General features: G+C 37.9%; 1 protein-coding gene across 3 annotated transcripts in view; it reads left to right on the top strand.

Moving 5' to 3' along the window:
• Positions 1-19,023, top strand: part of GRM5 (glutamate metabotropic receptor 5) — a 543,453-nt gene that overhangs the window by 442,774 nt on the left and 81,656 nt on the right. For all 3 annotated transcript variants that reach the window (XM_058545440.1, XM_058545438.1, XM_058545439.1), the window contains 3 exons: positions 3,398-3,644; positions 10,294-10,462; positions 15,201-15,327. In XM_058545440.1, coding sequence (XP_058401423.1) covers positions 3,398-3,644; positions 10,294-10,462; positions 15,201-15,327 — 543 coding nt within the window. The remainder of the gene's footprint in view (positions 1-3,397; positions 3,645-10,293; positions 10,463-15,200; positions 15,328-19,023) is intronic.

Genomic DNA, 19,023 nt, shown 5'->3' on the forward strand with positions numbered 1-19,023 from the left:
CCTTTGTTTCTTGTCCCATTTGTTTTGGACTGCCAATTCAGTTTGGTTGTTCTGTCTTATGATTCTTCTAGTTTTCTCTTTGTTTATCATATGTGGTTTTAATTTGATTATTTGTTTAGTGGTTACCTTGAGGTTTGGGCGAAAAATCTTCTGTATGAGATAGTCCATTATCTGATAGCCTCCTATTTCCTTATACTAAGTCAATTCAGTCACTTTCCTCTTCCCCTTCTAAGTTGCTCTTGTTATACCTTATTCTATCTTGTGTTGTGGCTGTGTGTTTACAGTGATGAGGTTAAATTTATTTTTGGTGAATTTCTTCCTTTGATCTTTGAGTTTAGTATTTAAGTGGTTGCTAACCTATTCCGGTAAAGATCTACTATTTCTCTGATTTTGTCTACCTACTTTTCTCCTTACTCCAAGCTTTGTGTTCCCTTTCTCTTCTTGTTTTCAGGCCTGAGGGCCTTCTTGAGTATTTCTTGTAGTGGCGGTCTCATGGCCATGAACTCCCTTAGCTTTTGTTTATCTGGGAGAGTTACTATTTCTCCATCATATTTGAAGGATATTTTTGCTGGATAGAGTATTCTTGGCTGAAAGTTTTTGTCTTTTAGTATTTTGAATATATCATTCCAGTCTCTTCTAGCCTGAAAAGTTTCTGTTGAGAAATCCGCTGAGAGCCTGATGGGAGTTCCTTTGTACGTTATTTTTTGTTTTTGTCTAGCTGCCCTTAATATTGTTTCTTTGTCGTTGACCCTGGCTAGCCTTACCACTAGGTGTCGTGGTGAAGGCCTTTGTCTGTTAATATATATAGGAGTCCTGTTGGCTTCGCTTACTGGTATTTCCTGCTCCTTCCCCAGATTTGGGAAATTTTCAGCTATTATTTCCTTGAATAGGCTCTCTGTTCCTCTTTCCCTCTCCTCTCCCTCAGGAATACCTATAATTCTTATGTTACATTTTCTAATAGAGTCCGATATTTCTCGGAGTCTTTCTTCATTTCTTTTTAGTCTTAGTTCTCTCTCTTCTTCCATCTGGAGTATATCTGTATTCCTATCCTCTAAAGTACTAATTCTTTCCTCCATATTGTCAGCTCTGTTCTTTAAAGATTCCAGATTCTCCTTTATCTCCTCCATTGTGTTCTTCATCTCCATCAGCCCTGATAGGTTTTTCTTTATGATTTCAATCTCTTTTGTGAAGAAACTCCTAATCTCATTTAATTGTTTGTCTGTGTTGTCTCGTATTTCGTTGAGTGTTTTTATGATAGCTATTTTGAAATCTCTGTCATTTAGTTTATGGATTTCTGTGTCTTCGGGGTTGATTTCTGGGTGCTTGTCATTTTGTTTCTGGTCTGGTGATTTCATATATTTTTGCATTGTGGTTCCTGTGTTGGTTTTGATTTTCCTCATCCTGGAAGTCTCTGGTTGCAATTTCCACCTGCCGCCACTGTCTGGTGGTAAAGGGCTGTGTAGTCTAAGCCCCCTGCGCTCTGCCCCAGTTTTTCTGCTGCGATCCGCAGTTTTGTTTTGTTTTGTTTTGTTTCTTTTCCCCACTGCGATCCACGGGTCCAGTCCAGTTTATTCAGGTCTGCCTCGGACCGCTAGATCTGGTCGAGCTGCAGACTCCGGGTTGCGGGGAGGGGGGAGCTCTCTCTTTTGCCCTCTGGGTCCCTGACGTGGGAGGCTTCTCGTTTGCCCCTCTTTATCCGCTCTCTGGGTTGCTCAGATGTTGATGGTAGCCCTGTGGCTCCTCTGAGCCCTCTGTGCGGGAGTTTCCCACTGGCTAAGAGAGCCCGAAGAGCTACAGTTTCCCGCCGAGGGCCGCCCCTCCCCGCTCTCTGGGAGCCGCGCGGACCGGATCGCTGATCTGATGGGGAGGGAGCGGAGTTCTCCTTACCTCTCCCCACTTCCTCCGGGGGCCCAGCACGTTCCGCTCTCAGATGTGCGGCAGTGTGGATCCCTCCGCTCCAGCTTTTCACTGTCTGGGATTCCGTTGTTGGTCTGTGGCTGTTACTTTTGTTGTATTTTGTGGGGGAAGAATTCACGGGAAAGCTCACTCCGCCATGATGCTGACGTCACTTCTGAAGTACTCCCTTCCTAGTTTTAACCCTACAAAGGATCTCAATGCTCTTATGATAAAGTACAGCGATCTTAATGTGGCTTAAGCAGCCCTGCCTTCCTCTACTGCCTCAGTGCTCCTCATTCTCCTACCTCCCACTCCATGTTCTGGCCATTCCAACCTTCTTAAAGTTTGCCAAACAAAGCATGCTTAATCTCATCTGTGAACCTTCAAACATGCTTGGAACACTCTTTCCCCCACTCTTCATCCAGCTGATATTCAGCCATAATGCTCAGCTTCAGCGAGCTTCTGGGTCTGATGCCCCTCCTGATTCAGTCCCACCTCAGCACTTATCAAACTACATTGTAATTGCCTGCTTAGATGCTCATCTGCCCTTTAGACTCTAAGTCAACGAGAGCAAGAATCATGTCTACCTTGTTCAACATTATGTCCCCCACTCCCAGCAAGTTCTGGGTAGTCAGAAGTAACAGGCACCCACTCCGTATTTGTTGAGTCAATAACCCGTATCAAATGTTAGTTCTTTAATGAAAGTTTCCCCAGAACCCTCCATTGGAAGGGATGTCTCCCACTTTGGGCCTCTATAGATTTTAACTCCACATGTGTTACAGATTTATCACCTTATACCTTTCACTGTAGGTACATAATTTATCTCTGTTATTGAACAAGTTTCTTCTTAAGTGCAGAATCCACGTCTAATTCATCTTTGTATTTTCCCTAGACCATTCACCATACAGCTTTATGTATACTCAGACTCCAATAAATGTTTGTTGAATTAAGTAATGAATTACTGGGGTTTAAATGTTACATTATATTTCAGAATCTCCAACTGGGCCAGTTTATGGAGAGCATATGCTTTGAGGTTGGAAATAGTGGGTGATAAATCTAAACAGGTAAGTTGAGGCAAGTGGAGGATGTAGTTTGCTCACCTAAGAGGACTTAATAGTTTGGAAACTGGAGATTTGTTGAGGATTTCTAAACCAAGGAGGTATAGTATCATAGCTGAGGATTAGGGAGATTAATCTGTCCTTAAGATAAATTTTGTGGTACAGAAATACAGTGCTACCCTGCATGCATCCCCAGAGTTGGGTAATGGAGTAAGTAAATCTTGGTACTGTTGGGGATTCAGGTCTTTCTTTAGGGTTTAGGGGAAAAAAACATGGAAATAGAAACAATTATTAGGCATACTATGTTGGCACCCATATCTTAGTATTGCCTTTGGTTCTAACTGATAAATTGCTCCAATTCATTCTCTAATTATTCAGAATCCATGGATGTAGCTATAGTAGAAGTAAATCTCAAAGTTAACCCCTAATTTGTTTCCCAACAGGTTCTCTGACTCTGAGAACACATCATGTTCAAGATTCCAAAATGGGATTTGTGATCAATGCTATCTATTCCATGGCCTACGGGCTCCACAACATGCAGATGTCCCTCTGCCCAGGCTACGCGGGCCTCTGCGATGCAATGAAGCCTATCGATGGACGGAAACTTTTGGACTCCCTGATGAAAACCAATTTTACTGGGGTTTCTGGAGACATGATCCTATTCGATGAGAACGGAGACTCTCCAGGAAGGTATTGTTACAATTCTCTTCTAGATAATAGAACCTGAACAACAGCCATCTCTGGCTCCTGAGCTGCCTGTTTCTCCCCTTTGTGGTTATCTAGGCATCCTGGCCATGTTTGAGTAGCTCTGACATCACAAAGTGAGCAAAGACAGAGAGGGAAAGCCCCATCTCCTGTGGCCAGGGAAAAGTATCGACGCTGATGTCCAAAACAGGGTCCTGGACTCATCACGTTTCAGAGACATAAACATAGAGGCAGGAGCCTCACATTATCATAGATCATCAAAAACCAGCTCTGTAGTTTTTTTGTGTATGTTTGCCATATAATTCCCTGTACTCTGATCTCTTCTTGGGTCATAGAACTATTCTTAAATAAGAACAATTCAATTTCCAGCCATCCAGAAATAGGGCTGTGGTGCTGTTATATTGTTGGCTGTACCTGTAGTGAGTTAAAGTCATATTTTATTTTAAAGTCATATTTTATTTTATTATCTTCCAACTGGAGCACTTTCTCCTTTCTTGAGGACTAAGTTGCCTTTTTCTCTGAAATTTTACCTTTCATTATTTATAGAGAAGAGCCTGAGAAATATGAACTTACTCATAATTATAGGTCAGCCTCCAGGGAAAATCATTAGGTACCTAGAACTTATCAGAATTCACATCTATTTCATACTTCAAACTCTTAAGTGACTCTATACATGGGGCTTTTAATCCATGAGAGATGATGTCATTGAAATGATATTCGAGTTGTAGCAGGGCTGGGTCTTCACTCTGCCTTGCATCAGAACAATCAGGGTCCTTTGGTCTCCCACTGTAAAATCCCAGGTACTCTTCTGGCAACAGATTATGCTTGACAGCTGTGCCTGAAGAGGGTGACTTTATACTCTGTTTTCAGTTGACCATGCCAAAAGGAGGTCTCATGAGTCCCTCCATGACTCACACCCAGTGTGCCTACACATCATACCGGCCACCTTGGTTTAGCTTGTTTCCGTATTCCTGGGGTGAGCTGGAGCTTGGCCTTGTTATCATCTCACAAGCTGGACTTCTAAGTGACAGCTAGTTTCAAGTCATGCAGCCAAGAGGAAAACTGGGATATTTTCTCTATTCTAGAGACTTGAAGAATATTGCTCCAGGCAGGCCCTTTGCTAAGATAAGTTGACTTTTCATGTGTAGGTTTCTAATTTTGGGCTATTCAGTATATCCTTTGGCACGGGAGGAATACAAGCATTTTCCCAGGGCCAAAGAAACTTCTCATTTGTTGTAAGTCTTCTTAGGGCAGGTTGACCAATGAGCTCAGTCTTGGGCCTTAGGTCAAGGCGTATGCGCTGATATCTGCACATGGATTTATTATTCCTGTGTGCCTCCCTAGAGCACTGACATCAGCTTGGGGCTTGTTCATAGACTTGGTGATTGCAGCTTCACCAGTTCAAAGAGTTTTCATGTCATGTACCCAAACCGGTTCCACAAATCAGATAGTAAAGACCTGTCTCAGATGGTTCAGCTCTATTCCAATAGGAAACCATAATGGATCAGACAGAGCATAACTCTCTCATTCACAATCCTCCAAAAATGCTGCAATGGGGTACATTTAGGACATTGGTTCTTAACCTTCTTTGGAACATGAATCTCTAACACTCAGAGACAATTTATAGATATTCTTTCAAGGACAATATACATAAAATTTTGCAAACAATTTCCAGGAACTCACAGCTGTTTAGAGACTTTCAATGCATTACTAAGGTTGGGTATTATAATAACCCATTAATAAATGATCAGAATTGGCCCCTGAGGGCATGAGCCAGACTCAGGAGAAGGTGGTTTGCAATTTATTGTTTTTCCAACTCATTCAGTTATATTGACCAAATAATTATAACTAACACCTAGTGAGTGTGTGTTCTGAGCCAAACACTAAGCTAAATCCTCTATGTATTAATCTTATGAGGTAAGTAATATTATTATTCTCTTTTCTAGCTGAAGGCTTACAAACCGAGGCTTACAAAGGTAAATGACTTGCCCATTTGTTGTCTAATAAATGATAGTCAAGATTCTAACTCAGTCTCCTAGGCTTCAACTCCTAACCATATACAACAGCCTGCCAGTTAATCAACCAGGATCAAAATAAAAAATCCATTATTTGCTGAGAAATGTATTTGTACGCATTATGTTGTTATTTCTGTGGAGTAAAAGTTATGGCTCTGCTGGATCAAAGACATTCCACACTGGGCAACGAACCAGAGGAGGCTGACTGACTAGGGATTCCCCTAAAATGCCAGTCACAAGAGGAAGATCCTAAACAGAGGAAGCTGGGAGAGTGGCAACTCACTCTGGCAAACACACTTGTGGATTTTTGGAAAATAAATTGTAATCATTGTTTTTAAACTTCACATCTAATTAGACTACTATCAGTCCATGATTCTTTAATGAAACCCTTGGTGCCAAGTGTGTTACAGAATTCAGAATTTTTGAATTTACAAAAGGTTATACAGCCATATAATGCACCCAACATGTGTGGAGCAACACTCCTTAATCAAAACATTAACATTTCTGCAGCAAAACATATGAATATTCACAAGAAGTGTGATAAATAGACTATAAATAGCCTCATGACAGTGCAGGTCAAGTTCTGTCACTAGATCAGTTCAGACTGGGTCATGTTTTGATGCCAAGTGAGTTATGAAAAAAATTATGGTGTTCAGAGCTCCAAGAATTTCAGAATTATAGATAAGAAATATGGACCTTTACTATTTACCACCAATGGTATAGATCATGGCTGGGCAAACAGTGGTCAGTGGGCCAAATCAAGTCTGCTGTCTTTGTAAATAAGGTTTTATTGCGACACACTGAGACTCGTCTCTTTAGATACTGTCCGTGGCTGCTTTCATACTACACTCACAGAGTAGTTTCAACAGAGACCATCTCACCAAGCCTAAAATATTACTGTCTGTCCCTTTACAGCAAAAGTTTTCTGACCCCTGGTATAGAGAGTTCATTGCAAACTAAGGTTTAAGAAGCCTTGCCATTGCCTGGGACTGACTGTAACTGAAGAGAGGAAACATGGAAAGTCAATGACAGACCGAGTACAAATGACTAGTTAAAGCAAAAATTTTAACATTCTATTGTGGGGCTTATAAGTGTGTAGACATAAAATATTCGACAACATGAAGGAATGGGGTATAGAATTATACAGAGGCAAGGTTCTTATATTTTATATTAAGTGACACAGTATTAACTTTATGTAGAATAAGATAAATTAAGAATGCATGTTATAAACCCTTGAGCAACTATTAAATGTTTAATTAAGGGGAATAGCTAAAAAGCCAATGGAGAAATACTAAAAAAAAAAAAAAAAAAAAATTGATTAACCCAAAAGAAGACAGAAAAAGAGGAACAGATGGACAGAAAAAGATGTGACAAATAGAAAATAAGGCTAGAACACTAGAAATTTGCAGATACCGAGCTGGTTTGCACACGAATTCTTAGTATGTGGCTCTGTCCATAGAAAGACCCTAGAGATGATCTGTTTCAACTTCCTAAGTTTCCTGGGGAGAAAACTGAGTCTGAGAGAAAGGAAGAGGCATGCCCAAGGTTACATAGTCAGTTAGTAACAGAACAAGGACACTATATAATTCTCAGGCATGATAATCAAATAATAAGACTTTAACATAGATTTTTTTTATATTCCTTATATGAAATTTGAAATTATTCTATGTATATAGTAGAAAAAGGTTTTATTATTAGTTACCATTAAAGTTTTTGATCAAACCAACTATGTGATCTCTCTTTAATCTGTGATTATCCAAACCCCAAAGGCATAGATCATTATAATTGCTTTGTTGCATGGACCAGCACTTGGAGTGTCCATTTTATTTGTTGTTGTTAGTGCCATTGAGTCAATTCTAACTTCTAGAGACCCTGTGTACAGCAGAGCAGAACCCTGTCCAGTCGTTTTGCACCATCCTCTCACTTTCTGGCGCTATATCAATGCTCTGCTGCTGTTCATAGGGTTTTCATGGCCAATTTTTTCAGAAGAGGGTGGCCAGGTCCTTCTTCCTAGTCTGTCTATCTGGAAGCTCCACTGAAACTTGTCCACCGTGGGTGACCCTGCTGGTATTTGAAATCCCAGTGGCATAGCTTTCAGCATCACAGCAACACGCAGACACCACAGTATGACAACCTAGACGGGTGGTGTGGTTCCCTGACCAGGAAATGAACTCCGGCCACTGCGGTCAAAGCACCAAATCTTAATCACTAGACCACCAGGGCTGGCTGCATTATGTATACCAACAGATAATTTATCACATATTTAAGAACTAAACTTTTTCTTTAAAGCACTTTAGCATTAGAATTATAGACTGAGAGGAACTTAGGAGCCACATAAATCTAGTACTCTTCACGGTTCCCTCCACCAAATGATGTTTCAGTTGCCCTGACCACAACCTTGCTTCAGCCCTTGGGTAAGGAGAGCCTCACTATCTTCTGAGGAAATCTTCTCTAATTTTCAGAGAGTTATAAACACTTAGAAAGTTCTTTATATCTGTTCGATGGAATCCTGCCTTCCTCCAGTTTCTATTTAGTGCTTTAATAGAATATTTTTTCCTTTTGGCTAGAATGTATTTTATCTGTTTAATTTTGGTTTTGAACAATATATAAAAATCATTTTAAAATTTTTCAGGATATTTCAACTATAAATTGTGGCCAGTTAAGGAAGAGGCAGATGTAGGGAGGTAGAGTTTTCTTGTTTATTTTTCAAAAATTGGATCCCTTCACTTTTTATCATTTCTCCTATAGAAAACAAAAAAGGCATAGCTATAGAGATAAGAGCCTTAAGATGTAGAGTAGTTCAGATTTCTGCAATATTTAAGCAATGTAAAATTGATCTCTCAGCTCTATCGAGTAGATTTGGAGTGGTCTAATGGAGAAGAAGGCGCAGCAGACTTTAAGTCTGAAGGCTGAGGTTAGGTCTTGGCTCTGCCACTTGCATACTCTGCAATCTGGTCATATTCATTCATCTCAAGAGTCTCAGTTCCATTATCTGTAAAATTTACAATTTGAACTAGACCTTGTCAGAGTTAAGAATTGGTAGAAATATGCTTGATGGCTCATTTTGGGGTGAGCAATGAAACCCTCATATCTCTTCAAATCGGTAGCGGCAAAGACAGAAGCCTCCTGACACCAACATTTCTTTCTTCCTCCCAGCCTAGAATGTTCAAAGGTTATTTGCTCACAGAGAGTCAAAGTCTTCTTTCTGAAGTCTTAGAAGCCCATGTATTTGAAGTAGCCAATGACATAATGTATGACTTCTTTTTACCTCAGTGTTCTGTGTTCTAATATCTCAACTCATTGCATGCTTAGTAGCCATGGGATAACTGTGACAGAGTGGAAAGGTGTAGGACTCAGTTTTGTATCCTTTAGATCGGTACTTTTGGTTTAGAAGTGAAATTTAGACATTTCCTCAAAATTGTTACTGACTGCAAATAAAACACTGTAGGATAATCCTTAAGCCACTGAACAGCTAACAAAACTTAAGAATGAGTTATTCTGAAAAAGACTCTACAGTAAAAAATGTGATAGGGAGTGAAAACAGAATGGTATCATTTTACAATGTAGTCCAAACAGATTGATGTCAGATTTGTTCTTAGTATTTCTATACTGAGCATTGATCTGAATATGGTAATCTGGTCACTTGAACCCAAAAGCTAGAAAGCTTTCCATCCATGTCAATTTGAGGGTAGCTAAATATGCTGAGCGTGGAAGCTTGGAAGAGGCATTTATAAGAGCCTATCTGCCAATCCTTTAAGTCCTGGGAGGTATAAGCACAGGGTACTATGTGAAGACATTGTGTACTAAGACACACCTACAGGTATGTCTACAGGAACTGACATAGTGGTGATACTGCTCATCCAATGTCCTCAGATTGGAAAATTATTTCAGAAATGCTTTTCTGGACATGTTCTTACATATAGGAAAAATCTTATAAATAAGCACATTAATTTTCCCTCTTTAGATCTCTATCCTCATACTCAAAATAAGAATTATACCTAATAAAGGCTGAGAACTCATGAGGTGCTGGTAGCTCCCAGCACTTTTACATTGCATGAGGTGCTTCAGAAGCTATCTATTTTCAGACTTATTTTAAACATCACTCTTAAAAGTATCTTTAGACAATGAATTTAGCCATTGATAAAGGGCAAAATAAGAAAGGTAAAATCAGGCCCTATCCAAATTGTCCCCACATTCCCTGAAGCTGAAGACAAGACTAAAGATTTACCAAATTTCTCGCTTGGTTAGAAAGTAAAATTTTATCATTTTACTTGAGTAGAGATGAAAACCTTTCTATCTTTTTCAGAAGCCTAAGAGTAGTACTTATTTAAACTTCTTGAAGTTATTTCAAAACTATCTTTCATCCTGCTGAGGTCAAGTCACCTTCTCACAAGGGATTATTTTCTATTTCAGGTATAAGCTTGGAAGTTTAAAAAAAATGGTGTCTGAAGACAAAGTGAAACAGACAGGTTTTTTGTTATTCTAAGTGTACTGTCATGGAAAATTGCACTGTCACTAATATGACAGTAGATACATTTTTGGGGAATGAAGTCTATTACTTTTTCATAGCTGAATATTTATATTCTTAGCTGAATAAGTATTACATTCTTGTTCCTAAGGTATGAAATAATGAATTTCAAGGAAATGGGAAAAGATTATTTTGATTACATCAATGTTGGAAGCTGGGACAACGGAGAATTAAAAATGGATGATGATGAAGTATGGTCCAAGAAGAGCAACATCATCAGATCTGTGTGCAGTGAACCATGTGAGAAAGGCCAGATAAAGGTAAAATAAAGTCCGTGTTTCTTTCACTTTTGTTGTAAATTCAGAAGTGTTTATTATCATTGGGTATTTTTTTTAATTTTAGATACTCGTTTTACCTTTTACATTGTAAGCTTCTAATGTCAGAAACTTTGTTTTTTACTTTTCTCTCATTAATTCCTTATGATAGCTAGTGCAATTCAAAATACTCTTAGAAGTTGGACTGATTGAACTGATGGATGAGTCAGATTTGCCCACATCCTTTCTGCTCATGTAAGCCTTTAAGACATGCTTCCTGGGAATAAACAGTTAACAGTTGGGAATCACATTTATTTCTAATTAATTTAGCAAATATTTATCAAACTCCTACTAATGTAATAGTTTATATCAATGGGGTAAAAACATCCTTTACTGTCAGAAGATCTACATGAGACTGTAAAGTCTAGAAGAGTAAAAATATCATGGGCACAGATAAGCAACATCATGTAAAATGTAATGACTTTATTAAGAAAGAAGAAAAAGGAGCCACACACTTCATACAAAAGAGAGGGAGAAATTTCTTCTGGATAAAATGTAAGACATTGGATCATGAAGAATAGATGTGATTTCAGAGAGAGATGTGGGGAAATGATCACTTATGTAAAGGGAACTGTAATAGGAAAGGTACAGAAGTAGTCAATTAAAGACCATTCTGGAACAACAGTGAATAATCTAGGGTGCATCACTCGAACTGGTTATTATAAAGAAGAAAGTTGAAATGATAGGTTGAAATTTGTGGAGAGTTTTGAATGTCATACTATATAGGTTGAACTTAATTTTTGTTAACCAGCAGTCTGAGAATAATTGTTACCAAGATATTGACATAAGTTGGGCTATGGTAGGTGAAGATTCATGAGAAGAGTTATGAAACATGAGTAAAGAAAGAAGAGACAAGTTACAAGGACACTGATAGTGGTGGCAAGGGCCCTGAATTATGGAAGAAACAGTGAGAATGTAAAGAGGGCAGGGGAGATATTAAATATGGACTGAGAATAGACAATGAAGATCTGATTTTAAAGTGTAAAGGTGGAAGAAAAGGTAGAGGGTTAGTGGCAACAGGGTCAGGAAGAGAGAGAACCAGAGAGCACACTGTCATGTAGGATGGTGCTCAGTGCAATAGAGAGGTCAAGGGAGAGAAGGACTGAGGGAAAGACATGAGAATTGGGGGTTAGCCCTTCATCTGGAGCCTTCTGGAAACAGAAGCCTGCCGGATTGAACAGAATAGAATGATAATTGAGCAACGAGAAGGGTGAGGTGAAAAGCAGGTAAGGAAGGGGTAATCTGGTAGTTAGAGGACACTGAAAAGCTACTCTTAGGCTAAGTAAGATCTGGCCACACTTACAGGAAATAAGCCAGTGAAAGACAGGATAAAGATATAATAAAAATAAAACAAAGGTTAGCTTTTGGGGTAACCTTTAGGGGAATGTTCTAGGGGAAGAGAAAACATTATCAAAATAATTTATTCATCAAATAGTTATTGAAGTACTACAATAGCACATTTCAAGCAGCATATACACCCGGAGCAGGTGGCCTTGGTCTTTTTAATCAACCTCGCCTTCACTATTTAGAATACATTTGAGGTATTCCTTCATGGGTGATTAAAAATGAAATTAAAATATTTCAATATCAATTGTAAGGTCTTCAAAGGGTAGTTCTGAAGATTAGGTAAGCATAAGTCCAGAAGGAAGAAAGACAAGGTAAATGAAGATAAATAGAAATTTATTAATGTCTGCTAAATGGCCCGATAGCTTATGGAGTTGTGAAAATTTATGACTGTTATTGTTCTGGTATACAGCAAAGGTGGGTAAACTATGGCCCACAGGCCAAATCTGACCTGCTGCCTGTTTTTGTAAATAAAGTTTTAGTGAATGACAGTCATGCTTATTTGTTTATGTCTGTGGCTGCTTGCGTGCTGTAGTAAATAGAGTTGGAGAGTTGTGTTGCAATATAAACTGTATGACCCACAAAGCCTAAAATATTTACTATCTGGTTCTTTGCAGATAAAGTTTGCTGACCTTTAATGTAGTGACAGTCTGCATCTTGGCCAATCATCTTGTAGTTAAACTCTTTATGTGAAATTCTTTATAGACTCACTTACAATATCGATTGTTCATAATTTCCAGTTCTTCCTGTAGAAAGATTCCTCTGTTGTTGGATGTCGTTTTAATCCTTCATAGCAATACAGTTTGAACCTGTAACTTCAAAATGCTGAATAGTTGATTTGAGAGATTTCTTTATATATACTTTTCTACCCCATTCTATTAGGAAAAATTTACACAATGAAAGAATTTGACATCCTATCATCATATTTTTAATACTAGTTAATTTGTAATAATGTTTATTTAGTCTTTTTTAATCCCAAATTCTATTTTCCTAACCAGATCTCATTTTCAATTCATTAAACACCCAATTGACAATATTTTCTTAATATGGCTTATGGTTGTTACTGAGCAACTTCATTCATGATATCAACATCTCATAGAATTATTCAAATTGGTTAACTTAGTGTCCATGAAAGAACACTTAGTCTAGCAGAGGTTCAAATATGTCATATATAGTTATTCATAAAGAAAGCACCACCACTTCCAGGGTGCTCAAAAAGAGTGGGAATTACTATGAAAGAGAATTGTAACCACCTCTTGTATTCAAAATGAATGTGAAACAGAACATAACAAGCAAGAAAGAAAAGTATGACAAATCAGTTCTGAAAGATCAGAAGGATACATATTAAGTTGTCACTACTGATTCAAAGAGAGATTGTAATATTGGAATTAATTGTGGAAGAGGGCATGAATTTATCTTGGTAAAAAATCGAAATCCACAAACCAATGCACAATGAACCATAAGAAGTCAGCGTATTTGAGGGGGACGGGGTGCAGAGGTTGGAAAATGCAGCTGCTTTTGTTTGCCAGGCCCTGCTAATGTTCTGGAAAGAGAATCTTTCAGCATTTGAAATGTGCCTACTTGCAATACAAAATCTAATAATTGTCCAGCAATAGTTTTACCAAGTATGGTTGAAATTACCCTGAAAACGAAATTCTTCATTTATCTATAAGTATATTTATATGCATATTACTAATAAAAACAGTCAACATTTTTAGAATGTTCTACTGTGTACAAATCACTGGGATATATTATTTAATCCTCAGGAAACCCTGTAAGGTAGGTATTATTACAAAAGCAATGGTCTCAGTTTGAAGAAACAGGATCGGCTAGAGGGCTGTTGAAGGCTGCATAACTACTTAGTGGCTGTAAGTCAGACTAGAATGCTGCTTCCTCTTGATTCCCAGGCCAGTGCTCTTTCCTCTACATCTTTCAAAATATCATGAACTCTACCTTTATATAGACCAATGAGGCTCAATATTTATGAGCATGAGCCTTGAAGTCCAACATGCATTGTCTGATCCTTCATTTACCCATACGTGTTGGTGAGCTCACTATGCCTGTTTTCTTCTCTAAAAAAAAAAGAATAAAATAAAACAAGCTACCTCATACAGAACTGTTCTAATGTTTTCATGAGATAACAGCATATGGCATGCACTAAATAGCCAGTAAATAGTCAATATTATTATGAAGAATACATTAGCTAGATTAAGCAGGTCTAATTAGCAATTTTGCCTCATTTACCTGGTTATTTTAGGGAAAGGACATTTCAGGCCCTTTTACCATCATTCCCTACTTGTATTGAAGAGCCAGCACAAGGGACAGCACAACATAAGAAAGAGGTGCCAGCTTACAATTGTATTTGGCTATAGATATCTAGACGTGGTTATTATCAAAGGTCATTAATATAGTCAGCATCTAAGACAAGGAATATAAAGTGTAATCATTGCTGTGTCTGGTTATTACAGGTTATTAATCACAGTTTAATTATTTATAGGAATGTTTAATGAATGCTGTCTCTATTCCACAGAGGCTATTCATGCACCAGTGGTAGAAAAAAATAAAAGACATCCATTTCTAAAGCATAACATCTGGGACTCTCTCAACTGTTAAATTATTTCAATTATTTTCCATTGCTTTAAAAAAATCAAACAGATGAAGAGGTATATAATAGTCTCAATGACCTTATCCACCTTCATCCCAAGCAAATTAAAGCTACTACAATAGGAAGGAATGGGGCTGAATTATTGAACCAGATTTTTAGTAGAAACAGAGACCAAGAGATGACTTCCAGGAAAAACTTCAACTTCTACCTCTTAATTCAATACAAATTCCTAATTATTTTTGTCGATATGGATAGATTTTTGAACCTTAACAGAAATACAATGTTTTTTGCTAACAATTGTTCAACTAGTGGAAGGAAGCCAAGGCAAATCCAGAGAGCAAAAGTTCTTGATTTGAGGGAAAGAGAGGCACAGACTCTGAGGAAAATTCAGTTATATACACACATATGTAAATGTATGTGTATTTATATATGAGCACAAGCACAGGCACTTAATTAAATACAGGTATCTAAGGCTAATTATCCAAAGACTTGCATTTAATTTAATTCTTGACTCTGTCACCAACCAGATTTACGATGTTGGACTGGTTGCTTCAACTCAGCCTAGTTCTTTAATTATAAAATGAGCATATTAATACTTATATTGCCTATCTGATAACATTGGAAATAATTTATGTGAAAGCCCTTTCTGCTATGCAAAGCAGTACACATGAATAAAGGATTGCTGGCTTTTTATCTATGCAAAAAAATTAATCAAATTTTAAATATTTGCCTTAGGTTATCCGGAAGGGAGAAGTCAGCTGTTGTTGGACCTGTACACCTTGTAAAGAGAATGAGTATGTCTTTGATGAGTACACCTGCAAGGCATGCCAGCTGGGGTCCTGGCCCACCGATGACCTTACAGGTACATGTATCACAATGTCAGCATTGGTACATCCCTCAAAAATCAACTGAAAAAAGACACAGACAAGGGTGGAAGGGGACACATCTCCAAGTATTTCTCATCTTGGTGGTCTTGTTTATGTGAGAAAGAATTCCCTTAGGGACAGAAGCCTTCCTGACACCTGGGCTAATCATGAAAATCTTTAGATTCAGGGAGAGATTGGCCTATATTCCCACCCTCACCCCCAAACTAGATCAAAATCCCCAGGTTTCCTACTGGGCATTTTCAGCCCATCTTCAGGATATTCTCAGACGTTCCTAAGCAGAGCCCCAGTTAACTGTTATTTGAGGTGGAGAGAGAGAGAGATATTAGCCAAGAAGAGACTAAAATATGTCATGACATATCCAAGAGCAAAAAGGTAGAACAGAATTGAGTAGAAGTTGGTCTAAAACTCTTTGTTTCTCTTAGTGCTTTTCCTTAATCTAAACTAGGAACCTCCAACTAATGAATTTTCAAATAATATTAGCACAGGGCAAGACTCATTTCTGCTTGGTTTTTAGGGTTTTTAGTTTTTCGGTTTTTTTTGGTTTTTGTGTTGTTGTGGTGTGGGGTTTTTTCCCTCCAAAAATGTTAAGATATATGTCATTGTGTTCTCAAGATTATATTTCATAGCTATTTCTAATTTTTACAATATGAAAACAGAATATACCCTCCATCTTTCTTTCCAATTTAGTCAATAAACATTTATTAAATGCGTATCACATGCCGTTTGCCTACCACTGAAATAAAAATAGAGAAATAAAGATACAACCTCTATCTTACAGAAGTTAATGAGGGAAGCAAAATGGTAAAAATATAATTACAATATAATAAAAAGACGGATTTGTGGACATGGGAGTATAAGGAGGGGGCTATGAGACTGAGTTTGCAAGAAAAATAAGAGAAAAAACATTCCAGGTAGAGGGCCCACCATGTAGTATCTCAGGTCATCTAGTGGTTTTACAATTAAGATGGATTCATCACAAAACTCCTAGAGGCTAGAAGATTATGATGTCATCACTGTTAAACTCCATCCCTCACAGGATGAGAGATTATCCATGGTAGTTGTATTAGCTTATTCCAAAAGCCTGGTTCTAAAAATCCTGTAATCCTGGGCCTTTTGAGACCAGCTCACATTAAGGCTTTGCTTTCAATGATTGGTATTTATGCAAAAGACTTTCCTTTTCTTAAAAAAACAAAAAATTCTGATTTAATAAAACACCCAAGTGCCTTGTGATAACATTTGAGTCCTGTTTTCCCCATTAGACAATGAGCTTTCTGATACTCTTATATGTCCTCGTGTTCCCAGAGCCAACTCAGCACTCAGCACAAAGCCTTCAATGAATTTAAATGAACAGATCAACTACAACACATACACACACACACACACACACACACACACACGCATGCACACAGTAAAAATGTCAGAAAGAAAAAAATATGATTGGTTTTCTTGGGAGGGGGGTGAGGAGCAGTATTGGTGATCTTTTTCTTTATGCTATTTCCTTATTTTTTTTTTCTAATTTCTCATTTCAATGTGGATTATCATTAAATTGAAAAACTATCTTGCAGATTCAACTATCTGCATGGCTAAGCACCTTGCAAGTGAATATATAGTTGTAATTTTTTGTCCTATGTTTTGTAAAACTGTGCTGCTGACAATGAACATGGTCTGCTTTTCCGTTCATTCACCAGAAAAGTATTTTATTATTACTATTTGCATTATAATAATAGGTGCTGGAGAAATAGAAATTCCTATGTCATTTGGTCCCCATATCATAGTTCTTGTATATTTTACCATCTTGTTGGGAGAGAGACATTAAACACACACATACACACTCAATCTCTGTCACTGTCTGTGTCTCTGTCTCTGTCTCTCACACACACCCACACACCCACACACACGCACACACACACACACATGCACGGACAAATTGCGGTAAGTGATATGAAGTAAAAGAACAAGAGTTAAAAAGTGAAAATATTAGAGAAGACATCATTTAAATTTGTGGTCATAAAAGATCTCTCTGAAGAAGTGAAAATTAGCTGAGACATAAAGGATAAAGAGAAATAGCTACCAAAGAATGGTGAGAAGGGCATTTCTGGCTGAGGGAGAAGCACATGTGAAGGTCTGCAAATGGATAGGCAAATGGGAAAATGGTGTCAGAAGAGATCAGAAAGGTAGCAGGGGCTGGATGTTATAGCCTTGTAGAACATGTTCCCGATTTGAATGTTTAATATTAAGTGCAATGAGAAACCATCGCAGGGATTGTAGTGGAAGAAAAAAAACGTGATTGGATGTAGATTTTTAAAATATCTTTCTGGTTGCTGTGAGGGGGAGTCATATGGAGAGGGATGGCAAGTGGAAGCAGGGAAACAGTTGGGTGATTACCGCAGGTTGCCACAGAAGGCAAGAGTTCTTGGTGTCTTGGACTAAACAGTGCTTTGGAAGATTTGAGATATGCTTTAGAGTAGAATCAACAGGACATACAGATGAATTGGCCACAGTAGATATTATGTAAGGCCAACAAATTTTCAGCCTTGAAGCCTGGAGAAATAAATACATTCTTTGATAAAGATCAATAGTTTGATTTTAGGCAATATCATTTTGAGGTGTCTTTGAGATTTTCAAGTATGAATTAATTAATTTAACAAATTAAGGCCCTAGTTTGTGCCAGAAAATGTAATAGGAACTGGAAATACAAAATATAGTCTAAGTTTCCAGGGAACTTATAATCCAGTGAGAGAAAAGCATGTGAACAGGTAACAACACAGTGTACTAAGTGCTGTAGGTGAGGAACGAACAAAGGATTATGGGTAAATGGATGAGGGCAGACCCAACCCTGAAGAATTTGGAAAGCTTTAATCTCGAGGCATAATCTTGAAGCTCACAAAAAAAAGTGAAGAACATCATATTAGAAAGAGTATGTAGTATCAAGGCTATTAATTGGCACCCTCATTCTCCCAATTGCCCCAACCAAAAAGAAGTGAGTCATCTTAGACTCTTTTCCATTTTCTTGGCCATGCATATCCAGTCACTTATCAAGCCTGGCTATTTGAATTGCTAAATATTCTCACTCTCTCCCTGCTCTCCATTTGTACAACTCTTCCCTTGAATAAGTTCTCATCATCTCACATTTGACTATCGCAGTAACTTCCCAGTTTATTTCCCTACTCCCAAATTTATGCCACATGCCTCTGAGTCCACTTTTCAACTTGCTAATGGATAATGTATCCAATATACAGATTTGTCCCTTTTATTTCATTGCTCAATGCTTACTACTGGATTCATATCTCTATAGGATATATTCCAAGCTTTTTAACATGGCATACAAAATTCTCTCTCTCCTCCACCCTCCTATGATCTTTCTACTTTCAACCAACACCACTTTATAACTCTCATTTTACATTATAGTATCAGGGGCTGCTTATAATTTGCATTTATACACAATGCTATTTTATTCCTCTGTCGGTGCATATGTTATCTTCACTCCCTGGAAGGCACTTCCTCCTCTTTCTTTACTTGAATAACTCCTACTCACCCTTCCTTACCCTGCTCAGATCTCATCTTCTTTATGAAACTTCCTTTGATATACTTAGACTGATAAGTCCCCTATTCTGTATTTCTAAAGCAAATTCTACTTTCCTCTTTAAATTATTTTCCTAACTGGATTTTAA

The sequence above is a fragment of the Diceros bicornis genome, chromosome 7, assembly GCF_020826845.1.
Source record: "Diceros bicornis minor isolate mBicDic1 chromosome 7, mDicBic1.mat.cur, whole genome shotgun sequence".
Taxonomy (NCBI): Eukaryota; Metazoa; Chordata; class Mammalia; order Perissodactyla; family Rhinocerotidae; genus Diceros; species Diceros bicornis.